At 36.5% G+C, this 26329-nt stretch overlaps 4 protein-coding genes across 5 annotated transcripts; all 4 read left to right on the top strand.

The window, feature by feature from the left end:
* The first annotated feature begins 4473 nt into the window (after window positions 1–4473).
* Window positions 4474–7369, top strand: LOC103424636 (mitochondrial carrier protein CoAc1-like). Its single transcript, XM_008362730.4, has 7 exons — window positions 4474–5525; window positions 5709–5791; window positions 5893–6100; window positions 6208–6340; window positions 6464–6648; window positions 6802–6930; window positions 7136–7369. Exons 1-7 carry the CDS (start codon window positions 5331–5333, stop codon window positions 7223–7225), a joined length of 1023 nt encoding a protein of 340 aa, XP_008360952.1. The 5' UTR covers window positions 4474–5330; the 3' UTR covers window positions 7226–7369.
* Window positions 7370–9079: 1710 nt separating this feature from the next.
* LOC103424804 (uncharacterized) lies at window positions 9080–10570 on the top strand. The gene is made up of 4 exons (XM_070814597.1): window positions 9080–9170; window positions 9366–9415; window positions 9501–9740; window positions 9846–10570. Exons 1-4 carry the CDS (start codon window positions 9080–9082, stop codon window positions 10317–10319), a joined length of 855 nt encoding a protein of 284 aa, XP_070670698.1. The 3' UTR covers window positions 10320–10570.
* Window positions 10571–12704: 2134 nt separating this feature from the next.
* Window positions 12705–15337, top strand: LOC103455812 (IQ domain-containing protein IQM4-like). Of its 2 annotated transcripts, none has more exons than XM_008395403.3 (7): window positions 12705–12828; window positions 12930–13673; window positions 13785–13899; window positions 13985–14020; window positions 14293–14381; window positions 14470–14584; window positions 14684–15337. In XM_008395403.3, the coding sequence occupies exons 2-7, from the start codon at window positions 13261–13263 to the stop codon at window positions 15119–15121; spliced, it is 1206 nt and encodes a 401-aa protein (XP_008393625.1). In that variant the 5' UTR covers window positions 12705–12828; window positions 12930–13260; the 3' UTR covers window positions 15122–15337. The 2 variants fall into 2 exon arrangements, with proteins under 2 accessions (XP_008393625.1, XP_008393626.1); XM_008395404.4 differs by having other exon boundaries at window positions 12715–12852.
* Window positions 15338–19449: 4112 nt separating this feature from the next.
* On the top strand, window positions 19450–23643 carry LOC103455811 (IQ domain-containing protein IQM1). Its single transcript, XM_008395402.4, has 9 exons — window positions 19450–19804; window positions 20106–20466; window positions 20655–20769; window positions 20969–21034; window positions 21525–21613; window positions 21759–21846; window positions 22050–22280; window positions 22554–22655; window positions 22882–23643. The coding sequence occupies exons 2-9, from the start codon at window positions 20159–20161 to the stop codon at window positions 23320–23322; spliced, it is 1440 nt and encodes a 479-aa protein (XP_008393624.2). The 5' UTR covers window positions 19450–19804; window positions 20106–20158; the 3' UTR covers window positions 23323–23643.
* The last annotated feature ends 2686 nt before the right edge of the window (window positions 23644–26329 follow it).

A 26329-nucleotide genomic window follows, 5' to 3' on the forward strand; every position in this document is an offset into this window, starting at 1 on the left:
ACTTTTGTAGGTGAAGCTTTTGTAGGTGAAGCTTTTGTGGGTGAAGCTTTTGTGGGTGAAGTTTTTGTAGGTTAAGTTTTTGTGGGTCAAGTTTTTGTGTTGAAGCTTTTGTAGGGCCTCGTATAAGTACTCAGGGAACTTAAATGTAATTATGTAATAAAGGAAGGGGCAAATATGTAATAAGTGAGGAATTCTTATTCTATAAAATGACCCATCATCTTCACAATTGGGAAGGTCTCATTCTCACCCTCAGAGGCTATTTATGGAGCCTTCTCACCCCTCTCACATCTCCTCTCATTACAGAGGTTCTCTCCCTCACCTCTCAGATAAATACATAATCAGTGTGGACGTAGCCCAAACCTTGGGGTGAACCATGATACATCTTGTGTTATTTACATTTCACGCAGATTCACGGTCGGATTTACGTTGTTCTAAGACCTCCGGTTTTGTGCATCACCAATATATACAAAAAATTATAATTTTTCGTAAATGATAATTGACTTGGCTCGTTTAAACAATAATATTTACATATTTGAAAATAAAATTTTCGCAAATAAAAAAATAATTCGTTACAATCACAAAAACAAAATTGCACACGTAAGTTCCGTCTCGCTGTCCATACTCCATGCAATAACGGTGGCACAGATGCACCATTTCCGATTTGTCTTTTGCTAATGGCGACTAAGGACATGAATTATAAGTCAAAAGCAGCACAATCAATTTATTTAAGGGAGTTTTAACGAAAAACTCACGGTACTGTTCACTTTAACGAAAAACCACATTTTTACACTAAAAAGTCAAACCTAGTACTATTCACTTTACCCTTTATTTTGTCTTTATTATTAAAACTCAAAGTTTTCAAACTCTTTTCATTAATTTTCCTTTTATTTAAGTCGATTGGCTACCTTCGTTCGATTTTGTGCTTTGAGCCATATCAAAATGGGTTCGGCCTTTTCTCTTAAGAAAGTTGTGATGTTAAATGCTTCACACACGTGTCAGTCATTAAGATTAACTCAGGTGGCGAACGGAGCGTAAAAACAAAATAAATGTTGTATAAATTTGGACGGATTGTGAGGAAGCTGAAAATGTGTTATTTTGTATTTTCTACAATTACATTAGACATACGGTTGTTTGAAAAGTATAATCCCAGCATTTCCAAACATGGGAATGAACATTTCTCGTCCTCCCCCCTAAAAGTCCCTTCGTGATGTTTGTGTAGCTAAGACTTGAGGATAATTACATCTTATGAACTTTAATTAGTTGACTCTATCCCAAGTTGTCTCTATGATATTTTTAGGATTAAACCTAAACCAACCTTTCCTCTCAATTTCCTAAACTCAAGCATTCTGTTTCGCATCCTTCCAATGACTTCCTTTCGAAAACTCCATTGTTGTTTTCTTAGGAAAGAAACATCAAAACCAAATAACATTGTGGGAAAAAAGGGAACCCCTTTCGAGTTCAAACCAAAAGGGGCCTAAAAGAAGAAGAAAAAACCACAGAAAACCATGGAAACAAGTTAACATTTTGCAAATTTGCAACCTTGTTTCCCAATAGTATTTTTGATGTGAGTCCTCCTCATGGGAAGAACAATTCCCACGGATGAGACGAATCTGCTAATCCATCCGTTGCTATCTTTGTCTTTCTTTGCCGCTGCCATGGCCGCCACCATTGCCATAATCACGTCTCTTTGTAGTTTTCGGAGAAAATCTTCTTCGTCCTCTTCTGAGTCCCCTGCTTCCAAGGAAGCTGAGGAATCCGATGTTGGCAAGGCGCAAACATCGGAAGCAGCATTGGGGGAAACAGGGAACAAAACATCTCAACAAGACACGGAAGCAAATAGAGGAAATGATGATTCGAGAATGAGTAAAGAGCTGCCCTTGCCTCCAAGGATGAAGAACTCGGGACAACTTTATTCCGGCAACCTTGACACAAAAATTCAAATGAAAAAGTCCGCTTCCGAGCGAAGGTTATTGTCGAATTTGAGCCTTAAATTGCCGCGAAGCTTGTCGATGGCACGAAAAGACAAGGTTAAAGAAGAGTACAACAAGCGAAAGAACGGAAAGTTGAAGTCGGAAGACTCAGTCTGGATGAAGACAATCATACTAGGTGAGAAATGTAAAGTGCCTGATGAGGATGAAGCTGTGATTTATGATGCCAAGGGGAGGAGGATTCCGGCTTATCACCCGAGAAGTCGGCAATCCTCCTTCATTGATCCCAACGCATTACTGGACCAAAATATGAAGAGAGTAGAATTAGAAAACAAAATTAATCAAGAGGCAGAGCACAAACAAGAAAACAAAAACCAAGAAAGCGATCAAGAAAATAATCATGATGATAATTAAGGACACATGTAGATTTTGTATCTTAATTATTTGTTTATCTTGGAGTGTATAGTTTCATTGGTTTGTTTCGTTTTCAATTTGATCATGCGGCTGAGGTTTTTTTTTTTTTTGTTTTTTTTGTTTTTGTTTTGTTTTTGTGTGTTTTGTGATGATAAAGAGAATGAGAAGCTTCTTCTTTTTGGTGCTGCTAAACAGATGAAAGCTTGTTGGTTTTCTGATGGATTAATTGTGAACATGACTGGATAATCATAATTATTATTTTAATATTATTTCTAGGATATTTGAGAATTTCTAAATTGAATATAAAAATAGGGTTTCAATAAGATTTGAACATGATTTAAAACAACATATGATCAAACGACCTGATACAATGTTAAGATTTTAGATAGACGGTACAAATATGAACTTACATAGTTGAATTTCCCAACCCCCGTTGACAATGAATTAAGAAGTAAGATTTAGAATTGATCCCAAAAGTTAACTAAAAAGTCTTATTGAAGGTTTGAAATTAAAAGTCTTATTGGGATTGAAATCTTTGATGTTTGTATCATGCCAAGTCTCAATAATCATGTTGCCTCAGTAGCAAACAAGTAAACACATGTACACATGCAACACAGCTCAAGCCTCAATCTGCATTTCCAATCAATTCCTCAAAGTAAACAAGAGCAATTTATATGAAACGAGTCATGTAATATTATAATCTAATAATATAATCAAGGTCGAAGACACTAAGGGAGCGTTTGTTGCGCCGGACTATCTCGGACTGGATTAGCTTCAAGGACTAAGCTGGACTGGCTTAGACTAGACTAAGCTGGACTAACTTAGTGAAGCGTTTGGTGCAGTGTTGGATTAAGAAGCTGGATAATAACAAATTCTAATATTATATTATTTAATATATAAATTATTAATATTTTATTATGATCTAGGTGACCGGAGATGACGAGGAGTCTATCGGGAGTGGTTGTTGAGCATGACGAGGACGAAAGAGGATAGTCTTAGCTAGTCCCATGGTTATTGGGGGGTCTCGCTAAGACCTCTTAGTGAAGGGTTTTGTCCATGCTAGTCCCCTTTAGTCTCATTAATGTTAGTCCCAGCATGGAACAAACACGGTATTGGACTAACAGCTAGTCCAGTCCAGTCCAGTCCCACTTAGTGAGGGCAAACAAACACCCCCTAAGGGACTAGAGTGGGTCCGCGCTATCCTGACTATGATATAAAACAAATTTCGGCAACCTTAACTATGAGACATGAGGAAGATGGATTGTTCCTTGTGAAGAAGTTGAGTCAAATCTCACGTCGTCGTCTTCTGATTCTAACATTTTGTTGTTATATCTTTGTAGTTTGATGAAATGATTATTTGATTCTTTCTATTAAATTTAATAGGTCTTTCAGTTTTGTGAAGATTACTTTGATTCCTCATGTTATGAGTTCAACTTTTTTTCTATACATATATGAAAGGCCCTCCCTCACATAGAATCCTGGCTCAACCATGGAATATAATATATGTTGGAAAACTTACACATATCATTATTTTATTGAAACGAAATTGGCTTCGTGAAAAAAAACCAATTCCATGTAAGTCATTATACAAGTGAGAAGATATTGAAAGAGTTGCCTTAACATTTCTCTTCTTTTATACCTAAAACAAGAAAAACTCTATTGTATATGGATAGGCCTGATATTTTGGACCCAACCCGTTAACCCGACCTGACCCAACTCGTTAATATTTGTATTTGGGTGGATGCTTAAAGGGTCGGGTCACTAACGGGTGAACCCGTTAACAACCCGATAAATAACGGGTCACTTTGGGTCAATCCTTTTGACCCGTTAACACCCGTTAGCACCCGTTAGTTGATGATATTTTAGTAATTTTAATAAAGTCTTAATAATAAAAAATAAACTTTATGCCAAAAAAAAAAAAAATTTAACGGGTGTTAACGGATGAAACGGGTGACTCGTTAGCTTAACGGGTCGGGTTCGGATGACCCGTTAGCTTAACGGATTGGGTTCGGATGACCTGTTAACTTAACGGGTAGGGTTCAACCCGACCCAAACCCAATAAACCCGACCCGTCTATATACGGATATCACCAGAAGGTACACCTAAAAATCCACGTGGACAAACGCTAGTTGTGGATCAGTGTAGTCAATGTACCCAATTCCACCCAATTCCGCGTTGGACAGAAGGAGAGAGACGGAAACAGAGGAGATAGAGGTACGTAACTGTCGAAAGAAGGTTCAGAGAAAGTCCGAGGAAACCTCTCCATCTCCTTTCTCCTTCCGAAAGGGGAACGGGCACTTCATTCATTCATTTGGAACGTCATTTGACCATAAAAAAACATTATTGTTTTTGCTAAATTCCAAATCTTTGGTGCCCGTTCTCCTTTCTGACCCAAATCCAATTCCAATTCCAATTCATGGTGGGGTTTTGAATTCCCTCTTCGATTCCTTTTCCTCCACTTCCGGTTCACAAAACCCACAAATCTGATTCCCTTTTTGCAACCAAAGGCTGCGGCTTTCGATTGGAGGGAATTTTGGGTCCGTTACCGGAGGAGAAACCTTTGATGGGTTGTGTGTGATTTTCGATTTCGTTCATGTTTTGTGAGTGTTTGATTTTAGGAGTTTTCGATAGTTTTCGGGTCGGTTTTTATATGGGTGTTTGATGGGTTTGTGATTAATTTACTTGAGCATTGCTGTAATAATTGGAGAATTTGAGTGTTTCCGTGGTGTGGTTGCTCGGTCAGATTGGTATCCTTGAATGTATCTTGCTATCTGTGCGGTGGAGGATCGGCTTCTGAGCGTGCCCGACTCGAATCTGGGTGTTCTCAGGCCGTTTTACCTGCCCATTGAGCAAAAGGCCGTCAATTTTTGTTTTCCGAGAGATAGATGGGATAAGGAGTTCTTCAAGTTGCAGAGCGGATAATAAATTACCTGTCGAATTTACGAAAAGTTTTGGCTTTGGTGGTTGTTTTGTTTCAAGAAATTTGAGATGGGTTCGACGCAGAGATCTACCTTGTCAACAAATGTGGCGGAATTGGTTGATGCTTCGCAATCAGCCCGCCAAGAGGTTTCGTACATTGGTAGTATGCCGGTTTATGTTAGGGAGTTCATTGCCGGGGGCGCTGCTGGAGGATTCGCGAAGACTGCGGTTGCGCCGCTGGAAAGGACCAAGATACTCTTGCAGGTGAGGCATTTAACAAGCTCCATTTTTCTAGGCTAATTAGTTTAGTATATAGTGAATGGATGTTTGAGGAATATTTTCATTGTGAATGATTCTGCTCGGATATGTTTCTATTGCCATTTTCGTCACGCTAGGCAGCGCGTTGTTATGTGCTCAGTTTCTGCATTTGTTTTCATGTACTTCTAGACAAGAACAGAGTTCCGTTCTCTCGGAGTGTGTCAATCTCTGAAGAAGTTATTTCAGCATGAAGGTGTTCGAGGATTCTACAAGTAAGTTGGATGTGAACAATCAATTTTTAAGTTTCGTTATCAAACTTTATACATGTCGCCATAACAATTATTCTTGAACTTTCTTGTCTGTTTTTTTTCAGAGGAAATGGAGCTAGTGTCGTTCGAATTATTCCCTATGCAGCCTTACATTACATGACATATGAGCAGTACAGGTGTTGGATCTTGAACAATTATTCTGCTTTAGGTTCAGGGCCTCATATTGATCTTTTAGCCGGTGCAGCAGCTGGAGGGACAGCCGTTTTATGCACGTACCCCTTGGACCTAGCTCGCACCAAACTTGCTTATCAGGTCATTATCTTGAATATATCTTGTTGGTACCTTTTTCTTTATATCAAATCAATTTTTGTAATTGTTCATTGATTCGTTGTTTAATCGCTTTGTTATGATTTGTTTAGGTTGTTAATACTAGAGGCAACTTTGATTATGGTATGAAAGGCGCACATGCTCAAGTTGCTTATAAGGGCATAAAGGACGTGCTTTCAAGTGTTTACAAGGAAGGGGGCTTGCGTGGGCTCTATCGAGGTGTAGGTATGTATCTCATAGCTGAGTGTCCTGCTAAGACTTTTGCTGATATGAAGTGCCGTTTGTTCTTACGTGATGCAATATAATGGTCAAGCTAATGTTAACTTGGAGCCATTTCTGCTTGATCAGGCCCAACACTCACCGGAATACTCCCTTATGCTGGTTTAAAGTTCTATATATATGAGGAACTTAAACTCCATGTTCCTGAAGAGTATGAAAAGTCCATTATGATGCGTCTTTCCTGTGGAGCTTTGGCCGGGTTATTTGGGCAAACTCTGACATACCCCTTGGATGTCGTTAGGAGGCAAATGCAGGTATTGCTTTGTCAATATTATCATAATTTTGTTAAGTGTTGGTTCGTGTTGCTATATTCTGCTTTTTTATGTTACATTTTTGCTTGGAATTGAAATTTGTTGCAATAAAAAGCATGGGGTCAAGGTTATATGACATTATAATTTGGATTACAGGTTGAGAATTTGCGGTCTTCAGATCATGGCGGTGTTAGGTACAGAAACACAATGGCGGGTCTTAAATATATCATCCGAAACCAAGGATGGAAAAAGTTGTTTTCAGGCCTAAGCATTAATTATATGAAGGTAATTTCTCATTCTCTGTGTCAAATTAGTAAACTGAATTTCAGACACGATCGAGTGTGTGTAGTTGCAAGGATAAGTTCTTGTTTCTGGGTCCCTGTTGATACTTCGAATAGGTTTCCTTCTTTACGCATTTCTTAAAGGTCGAGTTTACAAGAGTTTTGGCCATGATCGTCCTGCTAACAAAAGATTTTTACCGTGTTCTCAGATCGTTCCTTCTGTGGCAATCGGTTTCACTGCATACGACACGATGAAGGTTTGGCTCCACATTCCGCCCCATCAGAAGTCCAATCAATAACTGCTGCTGCATGACTGGAGATTCAGAATGTGTAAACTTACAAATTCCACCCAATAGTTAGAATTTGATGCTAACAGAGGCATTGTATCTCTCTTAATCATAAGAGATGATTTTACCATTGTTATTGAAAATTGGATTTCTACATATGCTTTTCTTTCACTCTTTTATTTATTTAATTTTTTGACGAATTTGTGACACCATTTTTTTACGCAACTTTTGACACATCTTTTGGTGGAGCCTATTTTACAATGTATTTTAATGATATGAACCTTCTTATCTTTTAGAAGTCATTCATAAATCATCCTTACAAAAAATTAGACAAATCTAAAACAATTAAGACATTCATTTGTAGTGAAGAAAATCAACATACGTTTTTGCAAAGAAATCCTAAGCCCTTAATTCAACGGTCATATAGTTTCGGATTTTAGTGATTTTTTAGATAAGAAAATAGACGGTTTAGATCATTGAAATACATTATAAAATGTGTTTTACAAAAACATATGTTAAAATTATGTGAGAAAATAGTGTCACGGATCCATCCATTAAATATATATATTTGTTTTGATAGGCAGGAACTGCTAATGTCTTTTTAAATTTCTAGTTGATAGGTATGAATTGGGCCACAAAACCTACCACTTTTATTCAAAGGAAATAAGCTAAATTAAAGAACAAAACCTCGAGGGCTACCAGGACAAAATGCATCGTACAACACCCACTTGGCAGGATAGGAAGAGGGACAAACCCACACCACCCGACTTGGGTCTCTCCTTGTGTTTGTTTTACCGATGTTAAAAGAAAAAAAATAAACTTCACAATAGATGTGTTGAAAACTTGAAATGTCACATGAGGAATTTTAAGGGCACCAAATTTTTTGGTGTAAAACTTCATGTAGTTCAGTAGGTTAAGAATATTCATTTCTACACGTTTAATTAAAAGCTCGATTTCTTCTTCTTCGTAGTCAACTTTCTATCGCTTGTCTTGACTCTTTCCTTGTAAACGTTAACTTTCCATCAACTAATATCGATTGTATATATCTCGACTAAATAAAAAGAAGAGAAATGCTAAGGAGACTCTCAAATTATGACTCTCTATGAATTCTATCATGCAAAAAATATAGGATGTAAGAGAATTCATGGAAATTCTACTTGATAGAATCTCTTTAGCATTTATCAGAAACGAAAATAGGTTGAATAAGTGATTGGAAAAGTCAGTCAGTGAAGCTTCAAAGGTTATTTACTTGCATCTCAGTTCGATGATTAATGATTGGAAAAGTCGGTCAGTGAAGCTCAGAGGTTATTTCCTTGCATCTCAGTACGACCAACTTTAACTTTTGAAACCAATATGCAGAGCCAGAACCTGGTTTGCTAGTGCAGATTAAGGAAGGAATCTCCGAAGAAATTTTGATTTTTGGATTGATTTGCATGTTAGATCTGAGCTTAATCTTGAGCACATGAATCATTATGCTTGATGGTTGTAGTTAATTGAAGTGTTTTTTTACAAGCGATAGGATAATCCACTCTAAATTCATCTAAACTACGGGAAGGGCAATTCAAACTTTGGTGCAAAGTCGTCAGTATTAGTCCTCGGATTTTGATTGAAGTTGTTTGTGTTTCCGTTCATGTAAATAGAGAGCTTAATGGATTCTTGTACAACCATTATTTACAGTAATTAACATTTGATTAGCTGATTTATTCATTCTGTAATGGTGCTATGTGGTCCATTATTATGCTTGATGGGTCTGATAAAATAAGTTTAATAATTGCTAGGTCAATAAGCTCATAAACTTGAGACTCTACAGAGCCAAAACTTAAAGCATTTGAGCATACATTTCAAAATTCAGGCTCAACCTCTTTGATGGATAGAAATCGCGAAACAGTGCGGGTTAGTCAGCTCGATGCTGCAGCGACTAAGATTCAGAAAGTCTATAGGGGTCACCGGATCAGACGTAACCTTTCGGATTCTATAGATCTGCTTGAGGGACTATGGTTGGTTTGTACCATAAAAGTTCGAATTTTTTCTGTGGTGTACAACTAATTAATTGTTTGTTATTTTATTGTATTTGTGTGACAGTGGTAGGTGCAAGGACTTAGGCTTTGCAGCTCCGGAACGAAGCACAGAATCCTTAAATATTGAGAAGCAGGAAACTGCTGTGTCACGGTGGTCGCGGGCTATAGGATAAGGGCTGCCAAGGTACTTTGTCGACATCAACAAGATTTCTGAGATATGCTTTACGGAGATTTCCAATTTAAGAGAAAAACTTTTGTCGTGTTTGTAGATAGGGAAGGGTTCGGGCAAGGATGACAGGGCTCAGAAACTAGCTCTGCAACACTGGCTTGAAGATAGTTACTATCACCCGTCTGAAGATAGTTACGAAGAATTTCTTAGCTTCTTGTGGGACCACCAAGTAGACCTAACCAATGTCAAATCATCAGGCCTCATTAGCTTCTGGGATCAACAGCACCAAGTAGGCAACCTAACCAATGTTGAATCACCAAAGCTCACACCGGACACCCATGTAAGTTGTCTACCAGTCCCTTCGCCACGAACAAGCCCAAAGATCTGGCCTTTTTCGTGCATGAAGTTTATATTATACTTGATGTATTTCTGTTCTCTTTTGTAGGTTATATCAGGAGAGTGGACCTTTTTAATCACCGCCCTCTGCCTAGAGATTTTGTCAATTTCTTTTTATCAAGCTGCCTCCCCAAGTAAGCCCCGATATGCACTATTTGGTATGATATTGGCTATTGCAGCTCTACTCATTTGCATCTGGGAGCTCGTTTACAAGGGTAAAAAGGAAGGAGTTGTACTGCGGCGGTGGGGAAAGTACTTGTGGTGGTTTTATTATCCGCATTCCACCCAGCTTTTTGGAACTCTTCCCGACTTTTATGGATTAATTGGTAGCACTATGCAGTGTTTTTGCTCGACAGTTCAATATGTTTGGTTCTCTCAACATGCTGACAATCCCATCAAAGTTTCCCTTTGGCCTGCAATATTTCTTGTATGCTTGGGTGCCAAAAGGTTAGCTGAGATCAAAATGAGAGCAATGGACACGGAGATTAGACAAGGACTAATTGTGATTGAGCGAGCAGATTAAAAAGGTTCGTGATGGTTGAACCTGTGACTCTACGACTAACATGGGCATTCAAGTTATAACGCCAATTCGTCTCAGTTATGTGATGGCTTGTATGTTGTTTCTTATGTGTGCTACTTTTAGTTTGTAGTATAATTAGTTTTGCTTCAAACTGATAATACAGCAAAATGATGATCGCGGTCTGTAATTATACAAACTTATGTTTCAGGTTTTACCTTATACATGGATTTGAAGTGATTAATCTTTGCTGATAATTTAATCTGCAAAACATTCTTGGATCTCGAAACTTTGTTCTTTGATTGTAACATTTAGATTTTCTGGTTAAACTTTGTTGTTGTACTGTTAGGTACAATAGCACACTGGAAGGACTTAAATTTATTCCACTGGAGTTATAACGGGCTTGTTTTTTGTCAATTCTGGACTCTGAGTGTGTGCGCGTGTGTATTCAATCAAATTTCTACTTGTCCAAGCAAAGAATGCTGACCAAAACAATGCCTCTTTTGCATCATTGGTATCGATGTTTTAGAAGGCGAAGATATAAACGAAGCGTTTCATGAATAGTCCCGTCTAGACGAAAGCCTCGAGGTGTGAGGTGCCTCACAGGACTTAAGATGTTTAGTATATATTGTATATAATTACTTTTTCTTGTTGGCCAATCACTTTTTTAAGCAAAAAATATTATAAGGTTACAAGATGTTTTTATAAAGGGAAAATTTTTGAAATGTCATATGAACTTGTATACATTTTTAATTTGTCATATAAATTAAAATTTTAAGCAATTTGTCATATCAACTTTCCGAAATCATTAATTTGTCTTCTCACCCCAACTCCGTTATGTTTTCCATCAAATACAAGTCATGTGCAGAGTTATTTCAGTCATTTTAGCATCTTTTCACAAGTTTTTTTTACTTTTCCTTAGTACAAAAACTTAAATTTTGTGTTAGTGGGTATTCACGAGGATCATTGTGAACAAAATCTTTGAGAAAGTATAGCGTAGCAACAGCTACGCTCCTTCTATGGCTTTAGAAAACCTAGAGTTTTTTGTGGAATATAACTTAATAAAAGGGAAGTGAAGTGTTAGAATGACCCAATACCCTAAACACAAGTCATGTGCGAGACACATGTCGCACATGACTTGTATTGGATAAAAAACTTAACGGAGTTAGGATAAGATGACAAATTAATGATTTTAAAAAGTTGGTATGACAAATTGCTTAAAATTTTAGTTTATATGACAAATTGAAAGTTGTGTACACGTTCATATGACATTTCAAAAAATTTCCCTTTTATAAAAGGCAACTGTTATTAGCACCCAAAAAATCTCATTCTGCACTCCTATTACAAACATGTTTTATTTTTAGTCTCTTGAAATCTATAAAATAATATTTTGAGGAAAATCTAATAAAAAAAATATGTTGGGAGAATATATTGGGGAATATGCTGAACACTTGGGAAATATGTTGGAAAACTAGTGAATAACTATCAATGGTCAGTTTAAAGAGGAAAAAAATAACGAAAAATCCGCCAAAAATATAATAAAGAAAACGAAAAATCAGCAAAAGAAAACACTCCAAAAGACGCAGTCTTCTTCAAGACTTCATCATCTTTTCAAAGTGCTCTACAACTAAAACTTTCAGATTTTAATTGAAAAATTTCCAGATTCTAACTTTTAAACAAACAAAAAACGCCTTAGGCATGCCTCATCCGCTTTGGCATGCGTCGATCACGTCTAGGCAAGTTTTTGCCTACTCCCACTAGGCAAAGACAGTTTCACCCCCGTCTCGCCTTTGAAGTCGCACAGGCACACATCAAGGCAGGTTTTTAAAACACTGATTGGGGTTGTAGATTATATAATCTATAAAAAGGGACTTAAATTATCATGGAAAGTTTGGATGTTGACCTTAAATTGACCAGTTTCTGATTATCAAAAGCTGTTTCGTCATGTCGCGTTTGGCAGAATTAAAGGGTTTTTGGATTCTTTCTAAGTGCTGTCCAAAGTCAATCAGTCAAGCTCAAAACAAGAGTGAAACAAATTATAAAGGGATGTGCTATTCACACATTCTTTTTTACTTCTCACACAACATTTGTTAATTTATATCTGTTGATTTTCTTCAATTTATCTAATCCGACGGCTGAAAATTAAAAGGATGTGTAGATATCACACCCCATTATAAAGGAGGCAGATTCTCTGCCCAATGACATTCTGTACCCTCCTGTTTTTTATGGTCACGGACTCACGGTTAAGTCAGTCAATATTTTATATTATTTTTTATACAGATAATAAGATAAAATGAATAATAATATAAAATGTTGACTGACGTGGCTTAATCGTGACCACACAAACAATTGAAAGTGAAAGGCAAGAGAATCTGCCTCCAGTTATAAACGCGTAAACAGTATTATTATCAATCATGCAGCCGATATAATTTGACTGGTAAATCTTGTCCAATTTCTTCGATCTTTCTCTTCAACTTCGTTGAAGCCAGTGATCAATGGAGCGGGGATTCTGAAGGTATTTTGGGTTATTGATTTGCATGTAAGATTCATCTTAATCTTGATCTTAATATTAATTACCATTTAGTTACCTTATCTCAATCTCTAATTCTCTTGTAGCTATGCGGTCCATTATGCTTGATGGGTTGTAGTTGATTCAAGTGTTTCTGTGATACCTTATTTTGACAATGCGACATTTTAAACTGCTCTAATCTTAAGGGCAGGAGGATTTGAACCTAAATACAAGGAGACGGGAATTTAGTCCGCTGACCAACTGTTCTAATTCACGTCTACGTGTTGCCTTGATTCCTAGCATGAACTGAATTGTGTGGTGCTGGTCCTGCTGGACTGATAAGAGCAGGTTCAATCGTTATTGAGTCACAGGCCAAAATGCTTCAATGATTGCAAAATTTATGGATTGAGATACTGAAGACACAAGCTTTTTGGTTGAATGGGCATCACAGAAACAGTTATGGCGAAATCCATGAGCTTTGAAAGAAAAGAAGGAAGAGACCATTCAGAAACTAATAGCAGCTCCAATGGCTCTGATAAAGTTTACATAGAAAGGTCAACAAACTTCAAAAATTGGGTATCCACAGAACCGAAAATTGAAGCATCTGATTCAATATTTGAGAGTCCTGATTTAACCTCTTCGATCGGTAGAAATGGTGAAGTAGTGGAGATAAACAAGCCTACAATTTTGTTTCTTGAGCGCAATGCGGCGGCAACTAAGATTCAGAAAGTTTACAGGACGTACAGGACTACACGTACCAATGCTGCGGCAACTAGGATTCAGAAGGTTTATAAGCGTTACAGGACTAGACGAAACTTTGCAGATTGCGCTGTTGTAGTTGAGGAACTATGGTTTGTAACTTTGTACCTTAAAAAACTATCTTAGATTTTTGTGACACTTTTGTTCTTTGCTGTTTGATTGATCTTTGTGTTTTTATGATTATTCAATGGTTGCACTTGTAGGTTGAAGGCCTTAGACCTCGGAGCTCGGAAACGAAGCTCAGAGGCCTTGGACATTGAGAAACACGAAACTATTGAGTCACTGCGGGCACGAACTAGGGCAAGGGCTTCTGGCCAGGTACCTTTGGTGATAAGATTCAGAGTACTGAGAAGCATTTTATATATGGAAAACTTCAAATTTACATTAAACTTTTTATGTGTAGGCTGACAAACTAGAGCTGCAGCACTGGCTTGAATCTGTGAGTCTATTTTCCTCCAATTCAATTCTGTTTATTTCTCTGATTCGCACTTTCGTTGTTTTCCAAGAATCAATTTACTAGAAATGCAAACTACAAAATCAAAAGCTGTAATACGATGCAAACAAAGAAATATTACATAAGCAATTCATGCATTTTAAGTTGTTACTCGTAGACATTCGTTTTACGATTCCCATATTGCAAACTGGATGATGTTTCTTCGGAAAACTAAAATCAATGAACTTACCATGCTTCATCGCTTGATCTTTTCCCAGATTGATCCACGCCATCGGTACGGGCACAATTTAGAGTTCTACTACGATGTCTGGTGTGATTGCGACAGCAAGCAACCTTTCTTCTACTGGTAAGTATGGCCGAGAAAAATCTTCTTCCAGGATACTGTTATATCTCTAACATCATCGCTCACTTTGTTGCCCTTCCTGGAACTGAAGGTTGGATATTGGTGATGGTAAAAACATAAATCTCAGTAAGTGTCCGAGGACCGAGCTACAACGTCAGTGCATCAGCAATCTTGGACAACGCCAGAACAGCAGATATCTTGTACCAGTAAGGCCTTTTTCTAGTGCATTGAGTTTATGCTTTTGAGTATATTTCTTGTTAGATATCTTTAGAATTTAATCGACGTAATACTAATTTGTTTTGCAGACTATTTCAGTAGAATGGACATTTCTAGTCATTGGCCTCTGCCTAGAGATTTTGTCGATTGCTTTTGATCAGGCCGCCTCCCCAAGTAAGCCCCGATATGCACTATTTGGTATGACATTGGCTATTGCAGTTCTACTCATTTGCATATGGGAGCTCATTTACAAGGGTAAAAAGGAAGGAGTTGTGTTGCGGCGGTGGGGAAAGTTGTGGTGGTTTTATTATCCACATTCCGCCCAGATTTTTGGAACTCTTCCTGACTTTTATGGATTACTTGGTAGCACTTCGCAGTGTATATGCTCGACGGTTCAATATGTTTGCTTCTCTCATCATGCTGACAATCCCATCAAAGTATCCCTTTGGCCTGCCATCTTTCTTGTATGCTTGGGTGCAAAAAAATTAGTCGAGAAACGAAATGAGACCCATGGACACAAAGATTAGATGACAAAGTCTAATTGCAATCAAGTAGATTAAGCATGGACAACATTGATCAAATCAGAAGTGTATGTATCAAATTCATGATTTGTGTAACATGTGTTAATGAGCAAATAAGGATAGGTAACCTCAAGAATATCCAGAAAGAAACAAGAATTAACAAGAAATTTGTATTTCTGTATCTTTCTTTAACCTCCAAATGCACATGGCTTCTTTGTTTTAGTGAAGGCTTTTGACTATCCACAGTGAAAAACTTGCCCCATTGGCCGTTCTACAGCCTCTTGTTAATGGAGATATTCGTAAATCATCGGTTTGAGGAAGAAAGATACGTTGATCTTCAGAGCAAGAGCTGATGCTCTGAGAGAGAGAGAGAGAGAGAGAGAGAGTTGAGAGAGATGCTGAGTCTGATACTTTTGTAGACATGGAGCTGAGGGCCATACAATCAGAGAAGCCGGTCGAGGCAAGTGTTGAGACAGAGCAGACATTACTGGTGGATAATTTACTGGTAATTAACTCAAGTTTACATCCAACCCCGTTACACATATCCAATGTTAGCATGCGTCAAAAATTAAACTAAAATCGACAATTCTACGAGGGGTGTGCTATCCACACACTCTTTATTAATTTATGTTCGTTGATATTTTTCAATTCATCCGATCCGACGGTCGAAAATTAAAAAAATATATAAGAAGTAAAAATAGATGTGTGGATATTACACCCCTTCTACGAAATAAAGCTGTACCTCAACTGGTTAAAGAGAGTTTAATCCTACCTCCGAACTCTTGTAAGTGGACAAGCGGGATTGGCCCACGTATTGAGAGTGTGAGGGACTACCCATCAGAGCTACAATCGCGACCTTAGAACAAGCTCCAGGGAAGTATTGCACCAAGTCAAATCCCTTCACAAAGTCCAGGCTCAAACTGTCTGCTCTCACCTAGGATGCTCCATGATGGGACTCCCTAGCCCCAACTACTTTTTCCATCCCTCGTGAAAACAAGGGAAAATCTGCACACTTTTCTTAAAGCTTGCATGTCACTTTTCTTTAAAATTAATGTGTTTTAAGTTTAAATTCTCATTTTTTTTAACATGAATTAGTATATACAATTATTTATAATTAAATAAAGTAATAGTTCTTTTGAGGGAAAAATATTTACGAACACCGTATGAACTAAATACTTTAATATTATATGTGCAACACGTACTTTCAATTTGATTACGAGCCTTCCTAATTTTTTTTTTTAAAACGATCCATTTATTCTCTGCTGTTGAATATGCGAGAGTTCATTTTGTCCTAACATAGAATGTGATTAATTTGACAGGTTGTAAAGCTTTAGAAAATTAAGACGACTCTAAACCAAATTGAGGTTCGAGCCACAAATTGACATAAAGTCATACAGTAAGGTCAGAAAGTCATACATTACGGGAGAGTTATCCACTTGATGTGGCATATGCCAATCACTTCATGGGGGCTAAAGGCCTAGGCTTTATACTATACCGACAGCTATTCATGACTCTGGCAAGCTCTCCTCATGCCACAAGAGAATCAAGGCGTTGCTCTCCGTATACCGTTGTTCTAAAAAGTTTCGTCTACTGTGGCCTAGATTCTGTCTAGTGCTGCTCACGCTGCTGCGTCTACGTTACTTTACTTGGATTAATTCTTATAAGTTTGAAAATTAAAAAAAAAAATACCTACATCATCTAAACCCGCTTAAACACCTGCATAGATCGCGATTCTCACTTAGATAGAAAATAAGTAATCTTCATTTTTTTCATTTTATTTATTTTAATAAATTATAAGAGACTTGTTAAATACGTAGATAAACACATATTATATATTTATTCCTTATGTTCTCATTATATTCTAATACTTTATAATCTATATATCATTTTATTTTACAGTTTATGTATCACAATAAAATTATGTATTCTTTAAATATAAGTGACACTTATTTATATGGTATATAATATATTTACTTAAATCTACCTAGGCCCCTACCTAAGCCCTGATTAGCCGTCTAGGCGTTAGACCCCAATTCGCCGTCTGACTAGAGCCTATCGTCTTTTAGAACCTTGCCACATACTTCTTTTTATCTCTCACACATACTTTTTTTTATCTCTCACACATCCTTCTCAATTTTCAATCGTCGGATTAAAAAAAATTGAAGATGAAATGACAAAAATTAACAAGGATTGTGGTAAAAGAAAAAATGAGTTTGTTGATAGCACTACTTAGGATTACAAAAATGTCTTCCAATCCAAATATTTGACATTGAGAATGAATCTCATATTGATGGAAGAATGGATCTTACGCTTATAATTAAGTTAAGTTACTTCTTACATTGCTAATTAATTTTATAGTAAAACATCAATTTCTTTCATTTGACACCCCTGAATCTCGTATCCATTCAATGTACAATATCAGTGGCATCTCCTTAGCTTATGATTGGTAAAAATTAATAAGAGTCTCTCTTATATATCCTGAAAATTTTCTTATTTAATGATCGAGGTGTAGGGATGACAATTATAACCGTTAAACCCGATAACCGTGGATAACTGTCCAAATAGAATGGATTTGGGTATATTCTGGATATGGGGAAAAACCGTTTATATTATTCGGTTATGATTTTGGATATGGTTATAGAGGTCCCCAAACCGTATCCATAATCGAATCCGACCCGATTAGTAAATAATATAATATATATAATATAATAGTATAATATATATATATATTTGTATATCCATTATTCACCGAACCATATTTTGTAGGAAAGTAAATTTTTGAATCAAAATCAATGTGAACTCAATGGTTCTTATGTGAGATATCAAAGACAAGCCAACATCATCAGTATTTTAATTTTTATACTTAACAAGATTCATTCATTAGATCATTTTATACATCAAATGTTTAATGACGAAATTAATATTTATTAACTTATAATGTCTTAACTGAATGAATATATTTTTTGTATTGATGAAGATGAATATACCCGTTAATCGATGGAGAATCCATTACCCTGTGAGTATGGTTATGGATAATACCCGATGGTTAATTTGCAGTTATAGATATGATTAATTTTCATGATTATGGAGATAGATATAGTATTTCCGTCTTCAAATCGAACCATTATCATCCCTAGCGAGATGTCAAATTGTTCGTACTATAAAAAGTATAATTCATTTTTCCATAGATATATATAACTAAAAATAGAATTGTCATACTATATAAAGGACCAACAACTTTTATAAAGGCGGGTGGTTGGCTTGACTGCAAAGAAGCGCCAAAATATTCATATCTACAAGGCAGGTAAACCAGCAGAGAATGAGCTAATCCAAGTCCTTTTTCTTTTTCTTTTTCTTTTATGTAAACATGTGTGGTCACAGAAATGACAACCGTGCTCATCCAATTTGCCTTAGTTTTAATTCTTTGGTCTCGCAAGTTGATCCAAGACTCTGAGATTGGGATTATGATTTTGCAGTACTACGCTGCAAAATTATGATTTTTATAGATTCTTCGTCTCTTTCAGTTTTTTGTTGTATCTGAAATTGTTACTGTGTAGTTTTGATCTTTAGTGGGGGAGGAGGATTTTCTTCTCTTCTCTTCCCTCTTACTTGAACGGTTACTATTAAATCATATTAACATCTTATATGAATTTTTATATAGAGATAATAAAATAAAAAACATAGTGTGAGAGGAGAGGGCGGAAGAAGATGAGAATATAAGGAGAGAAAAAAAAGACATGTCTTTTGTCTTAAAAGAACACTCGAAGACCTGTAAATGGAAGTTGTTTTATTGACAAAAAGCTATTAGCCGCAAGGAAATATATACAAATGGTTTAACAATTAAGAAACGTTAGACAAAAAATAATACGTATGCAAACGAGAGTTTAATATATTTTTTTCTATATTTGTTTATAAAATTTGTAATCAATTGTACTGGTGCGTATTTCTCAAGCTAACTAGTAAATGAAATGCATGGAGGCCCTTGTTTTTGTGGATGGACCCAAATATAGCATATGTATGTGTATATACCTACCCATATATAGATGAAGGATTTAATCTAACCATCATGGAAAGTGACACCTCGATTATTGAGATGATGATTGAGGAACATGGCATACGTCCTAAATTTACAACATAAAAAAATTGCTTTAGGAAACACAATAACAAGAAAAGATTTAATCAAAGGCAGCCGCAGATTTCATGACAAACTAATAATTGTTATAACTTTTTCAAGAATATTTCTACTACCGTTGTTTTTTGGCTTGGCCCAGTTTTCTTTCTTGAGATAGCTAGAAAGTAGGAGTACACTAGTATTTTTATATTAGACTAATGCGAGATATTTAAACTCGAATCTATAGAATAAAGCCTATTTATTTTAACTAATGGGATTACGCTGAACATTCTGGGAATTAAAAAACCCAAAGGTGAAAATATCCTTGATAAAATAGTACAGTCTACTAGTGGAAACAATACTATTATCAACCACATGCAACCCCACCTTTCTATAATATAGGTTCTTGTACAATCTTTCTCTTTAACTTCCTTGAAGCCTCCTTACAAATCCAACCAACTTTGATATCTCAAAACAGCTATGCAGCAAGAGGCTCTGCTTAGTATATATAAGCAGAGAGTAAGAGGAAGAGGGCTAGCTTCTGATTTCTGGACGGCCTTTGGTTTTTGGGTTTGCATGTAAGAAACAGCTTCGTCTTGAGTATCTTCCTGTATTTCATTTTTCGCACTTCGTTTGCTGCTTCTGTATCTCTCCCCTTGTTTCTGTCTCTTAATTTTCTTTTATTTGTTCATGTCATAAAAGAAACGGAGGGAGAAAATAGAAAGTGAAAATCACTTCCCTTTTCATTATGCTTGATTGGGGTTGTGCTTCTAATTTTGGATATGCATGCTTTCTATTTAAGTGCTTTTTCCAGTTGGGTTTTGTGCAGGTTCAATAACTTTTGAGTATTAAAATTGATGGTTCTCTCTCTTTCTCTAGTCTTATCAGCGTGGAATGAGATACTAATATTAACCGCAAGTTTTTTGGTTCAAATGGGCGCCAAACAAGGGGAGTTAGAAGACTTGGGAAAAGGGTTAGAAAGGTCAATAAGCTTCAATTATTGGGAATTTACACAATCAAAACTTGAAGCATGTGATCATTCAAAGCGTATAAATCATGAGACATTGCAGATAAAGAAACCTACTATTTTGCTTCCTGAACCGGTTACGTTGTCTACTGACTCTACTCCGCTGCCGGTGAGCGAGCTCGATGCCGCGGCAACCAAGGTCCAGAAAGTGTACAAGAGTTACAGGACTAGAAGAAACCTTGCAGATTGTGCTGTTTTGGTTGAGGAACTATGGTTCGCAACTCTACCACTATACCTTAAAATACTGTGTTGTATTTTTTCTTTTGTTACACTTTTGTTGCTTGGTGCTCCAATCAATCTTCTTTTACTGTGTTGTATTTTTTCTTATGTTACACTTTTGTTGCTTGGTGCTCCAATCAATCTTCTTTTTCTTCTTTCTTGTGTTTGTTTTATTTTTGAAGGTGGCAGGCTTTGGATTTTGCAGCTCTGAAACGAAGCTCAGTGTCCTTCTACAACATTGAGAAACACGAAAGTGCCGAATCGCGGTGGTCACGGGCTATGACAAGGGCTGCCAAGGTACAAATTTTGTTGATACATATGAATCAGATTTTGGGAGCAGCCTCTCCATAAATGGGGGTAAGGCTAGCCGACATTCACCTCTCTCAGACCTTGCGTAAAGCGGGAGCCTTGTGCACTGGGTACGACGACATATGAATCAGATTACTGATGAAATGTGTTTTACGGAGAAGTAAAAATTATTGATTTGTGTTTGTAGGTAGGGAAGGGTTTGTGCAAGGACGAGAAGGCTCAGAAACTAGCTCTGCAGCACTGGCTTGAAGCTGTGAGCCTATCTATCTACTTCTTATTCAACTTTGTTCATCAGCACTGTTCTAAGAATCCAAACTTATAATAGTCAGGCTGTTGACTTTTTTACGATCAAAACCAAACCAAACCGCCCAATACGATTTGAATCAACCGGTTTTTCATGCAATTCGGCCGGTTTGATGCCCACCCCTAACTTAAGCAAACATGCATACATTGCACATTGTAAATGCGATACATAAGATATTGGGTAGTGAAGCAGGTGGCTACCGACACACATGACCGGGATCACGGGTCTGTTGTGTGGGACATAATAGTCATTCACTGGAAAAGATATTTTATTTTTTCGGGTTACGTTTGAAAGGGGACTCGAACATTTGACCTAATATATTCCCAACTCATTTCCTCTCATTTATCCGATCACACTCAGGCTAACCGTGATGGATTTTTCGTCGAAGAATCGAGAAACTGAAAATCAATGAACTCACCATGCTTCATCCTTTTCTCAGATTGATCCCCGCCATCGGTACGGACACAATCTGCAATTTTACCACGATGTGTGGTCTAATAGCAAGAGCACCCAGCCTTTCTTCTACTGGTAAGTTTGCCTCACCCGAGGAATACCTTTTCCCATGATACAGTTTTACATAAGATCACCTTTTACTTTTACCACCATTTAGTCATTTACCACTAACACTATCCTACTAACCGTTTCTTTTTACCTCCTCCCCTGCAACATGAAGGCTGGATGTTGGTGATGGCAAAGACACCAACCTCAACAAGTGCCCAAGAAGTCCTTTGCAACGCCAGTGCATCCAATATCTTGGGCCTGTAAGGACTTACATTTGCATACTCATATACTGTAATTACTACAAATTAAAGCATTAGTTCTTCTTTGAACACGACGTCATTTCTTTAAAAAATGACGGATTGTCAATATGGTGTCAATAATTGACAGATATCACGTCAATAGCAAAATATATCAATGCAATCAGTACACGTACACGTTTTTATTTATTTATTTTGTTTCGCAGAAAGAGAGGGTGGCATATGAAGTGATTGTGGAGAATGGAAAGCTTGTGTACAGGCAAAGAGGAATGCGTGTTGACACAGTTGAAGGGTCAAAGTGGATTTTTGTTCTCAGCACATCAAGAGCGTTATATGTAGGGCAAAAGAAGAAAGGAACTTTTCAGCACTCAAGCTTTCTTTCTGGAGGGGCCACAACTGCAGCAGGAAGATTAGTGGCTCACAATGGGGTTCTTGAGGTACATATTTATCATTGTTCGATAACTATTTCGTTTAGTTTTTAGATTTTTATTTTTTGTTCTTTTTAACTGAAAACTTGTTTGGTTATTGTTTTCAACAAAAAATGAAACCTCAAAATCAAAACGAAAAGTTACTTAAGTTTTTAAAATTTGGTTTTCAATTTTCATTTTTTATTTATATAAATAAAATAATTATCATACGACTCCTTAATTCTTTTAAAATATAATGTTTGACACTGAGCTAAAATCTGCTTGTCTTTTAACTGGTTCGAGGCTATTTGGCCATACAGTGGTCACTATCTCCCAACTGAGGACAATTTCAAGGAATTCATCATCTTCCTGAAGGAGCACCAAGTGGACTTAACCACTGTCAAGGTAAAAAAATATCGAATCGACATTCATTCTTTATTATAGAACAAATTGATAAATATGATAATGATAAAGTGTTAAGTGTCTTTGTCGCCAACAAAACATAACGACAATGTTGTCGATACATTCTAAAAAAATATTCATGAACAGAAAATAAACGTCATGCACAAAAAATTTCCTATATAAAAATGGCTAATTTGTTCTCACTTTTCCTTGTGGTGGTATTTTAAAGATGTGTGCTACAGATGATGACAAAGCATCATTCACAGTTCCTTATGAGGAATCCAGTCTAGAGATTAATGATGACAATCCTGATAGGCCTAAAATCAACGGCTCCAATGGCTCGATTCCAATAGATCATCAACACGAATGGGTGGGGCCCAACATAGCCAATGCAGAAGGACCAGTATGTGACCCGTCCAGGCGTCTGTCTTGCAAGTGGGCAAGTGGGCTTGGGCCACGTATTGGGTGTGTGAGGGACTATCCAGTTAATCTACAGTGCAAAGCACTTGAACAAGTCAACTTATCACCAAAAGTTACACTGAGCCGGCGTGGAAGCTGTGCTCCAATCCCTTCACCTAGGCCATGTCCAAAGATCCGGGTCTCTCCTAGACTTGCCTTCATGGGACTCCCTACCCCGACGGTATTGGTTCGCGCTAATTCCGCCATGTGAGTTAAAGATGTAATTGGTTATATACAATCAGTTACTCAAAAAAATTTCTCCAGTCAAACAACTTGATACTCTCGTATGTACCAATCATATGGCATGAAGTTCAACCTTAAACAAGTAACTATCCGCCTCGTCTACAAGTTGAATTTGGCTGAGAGCACGGCTTAGGCAAAAAAAGTAGTGAATCAGACGCTACGGTAACATCTGAGACCAATATCGCATTTTGAATTCCTATCCCAATTCCCACATGTACCTAAGTTTGTTATTCTTTTATTGTTTTTTCTTTATGCATTTTGAAACCCAATATCACTAGGCTTTTTTTTTCTTCTTCGTTTTCACTAAGGTGGTGTTATATTTGTTGTCCTTAAAGATAGATTTTTTAATATCTTAAACACGAGACGAGACGGTACACATATGCTATAATATAAACAAAGAAACACTTAAAGAATATATCATGTTTTATTTATATTATGAGATATAATATGTCAATACAACACTTCACTTTGACAGTGGAGATAAATAACGTCACGTCAAATGATGTTTCCCCTCACTGTATATTTATGAATATTGTGAAAACAGCTTCCTCATCTCTCTTTCTCTGAGCTTTATGCAGAAGACATGATGATTCAATGACAGACTCAGTTACCCACTTATTTATTAGGGTAGATGATCATACTAACTCCATCTCCATGTATTTATTCCGAAACACAAAAATCAGAAATTAATTCGCAAAAAATAAGAAGGAATTGTTTAAAAAAATTTAAAACAGAAAAGAAGGAATCCAATGTGGAATTTCTTGTTGAAGAACAAGAAAGAACCTTTTTCCTGAAAGTCGATTAATTTATTCAGAAAATTAGGAAAAGATTTGGAACTTTGAAATCTTGATAGGAAGGAAGCAGAGACAAGAGTGTGGAACCTCGATGTCAACGACTGACAAAAACATAAATGGTCTGGTCCGATACGGTTTGGTTGGTATTTGTTTGGTTATCTCGAAATCGAACTTGAATAGTCAACTGAATATGCTTTTTTTTTTTAAGGATGTGCTATCTATACCATTTTTATTTCTTACACACCTCTTATTAATTTATGTTTGTTGATCTTCTTTAATTCATTCTATTTGACGGCCGAAAACAAAAAAGTATGAGAGAAATATAAAGGGATGTATGGATATCACACTCTTTTATTTAAGAGTAATTATAGGGAGATTAAATTTTGTAAACTAAATAACATGTAAGTTGATAATTTGATTATTATTTAAACGTTGATATACGTGCTCATTAACTATTGGTGACACATCATTTAGTCTACAAATTTAATCTATCACTCTTTCTCTAAACTAATGCTTCTTTCTTTCCCAAATCTCTTCACTGTACTTGCCCGGTTTCATAAACAGTTGATGGCCATCAATAACAATTGCGATCTGTTTGGTATTGCGTCTGAGTAACGCCTCATGTTTTTGTACGGTATTTTATCATGTTGGTATAAAAATTGACGTTAAATTGTGTTATATGAGAGAATTCATATAGATAATTGACGTTAAATTGTGAGATGTCGAAAAGTTAATAAAGAATCTCACTTTTGAAATACGTCCCTTAGCACACAACTATATGTCACTTTGAATTCGAATTATTAGTAATAAACAATTAGGAGTCTGAGACAATTTGAAAGTTCTAGGATGGGTACTAATTTAACCTAGAGGGGGTGAATAGGTTCCAATTTAAAAATCCAATACAATTTTCAATTTAATTTTCAGTTCTCAAATTAAATCCACATTCACATCACATATCAAACTATCATACTCATATGCAATTAAAACGATAAATAAAAAGTGCACACATGATGTAGGATTTAACGAGGCAAAACCCACCACTGGGAAAATCCTCGGGCTCCCAAGCCAGGACAAACACTAAGAGAAATAAGTACAGAAAGACTTACAAAACTCATCAACTAGACACGCATACTAGTAGGCAGTTTTGTCTCCACGCTTTGCTACTAGATCTCTCTTCAGCCTTCGAGTTGAAGTGGCACGACACTAACGCGGCCGTCAATCACTGTCGCCTCGAACTTTGCAGGATACTAACGCGATCATGCAGAATGTTTATATGATGAAGTGTTTATTTGAAAAACAATCAATTACGAAAATCACAAGGCACATTTTCATAATTGACATTCAATTAAAACCTTAAATGAAAACAGCATGAAAATAATATTTTCTCTTTAAAAACGCACGATGTTGAAACCACAAGATAGCATAATAAAAATAATTCTTTCTGCCAAAAAAAAAAAAAAACAAAGCTACTGCCTTTTGATGTTTTTATCTAAGAAACCAATATTCATGCATATGCGGCAGCAGCAAGGACAACCCTAAATTGATCTAATGCATGCTGCAAACATCAAAACATATTTTGATGCACTCTATTAATCTAGCGGCAGCTCCTTTTAAACCCTAAGGTAATCTCATATATATATAGGTTGCAGTAGGAGACTTCAACATGACTTAAAACTCTAAATAGATGATATCAAGATAAAAACAAAACCATTTGAATTTATCCTCATTTTAAATGCATAGCATCTGACTCCAAATAAATCTTATATTAATAAGTAGGCCTTTAATTAATCTAAACGTACTCATAGCAAATTAATTAATTAATATGTAAAGCCCATATCTCCATTGTTAAACTTCAAAGCTAAACAACCAATTGAACATAAACCTATATCATGTGAATGCATATGCATGCCAAACTTACTTGAGTGGATGTCTCTGAAACGCTTGCCATTTTGTGATCGAGAGCACGTGAGACAAACTTAGACTAAAATAATTACAACTGAAAACAAGCACTAGTCTAAGACTACAGACTCAGGCGTTTTGTTTAGGAATAGCCAATTTTACCCTAACACAATTCAAACATCATTTTTTGAAACCACACCCTAAAACTTGCAAAGAACTTAAGAACATTTTCAAATGCCGCCATCAAAGCTCTATTCTCTATTTTTAGTAGTAAATCATTCA

This window comes from Malus domestica, chromosome 15, assembly GCF_042453785.1.
Source record: "Malus domestica chromosome 15, GDT2T_hap1".
Classification (NCBI taxonomy): Eukaryota; Viridiplantae; Streptophyta; class Magnoliopsida; order Rosales; family Rosaceae; genus Malus; species Malus domestica.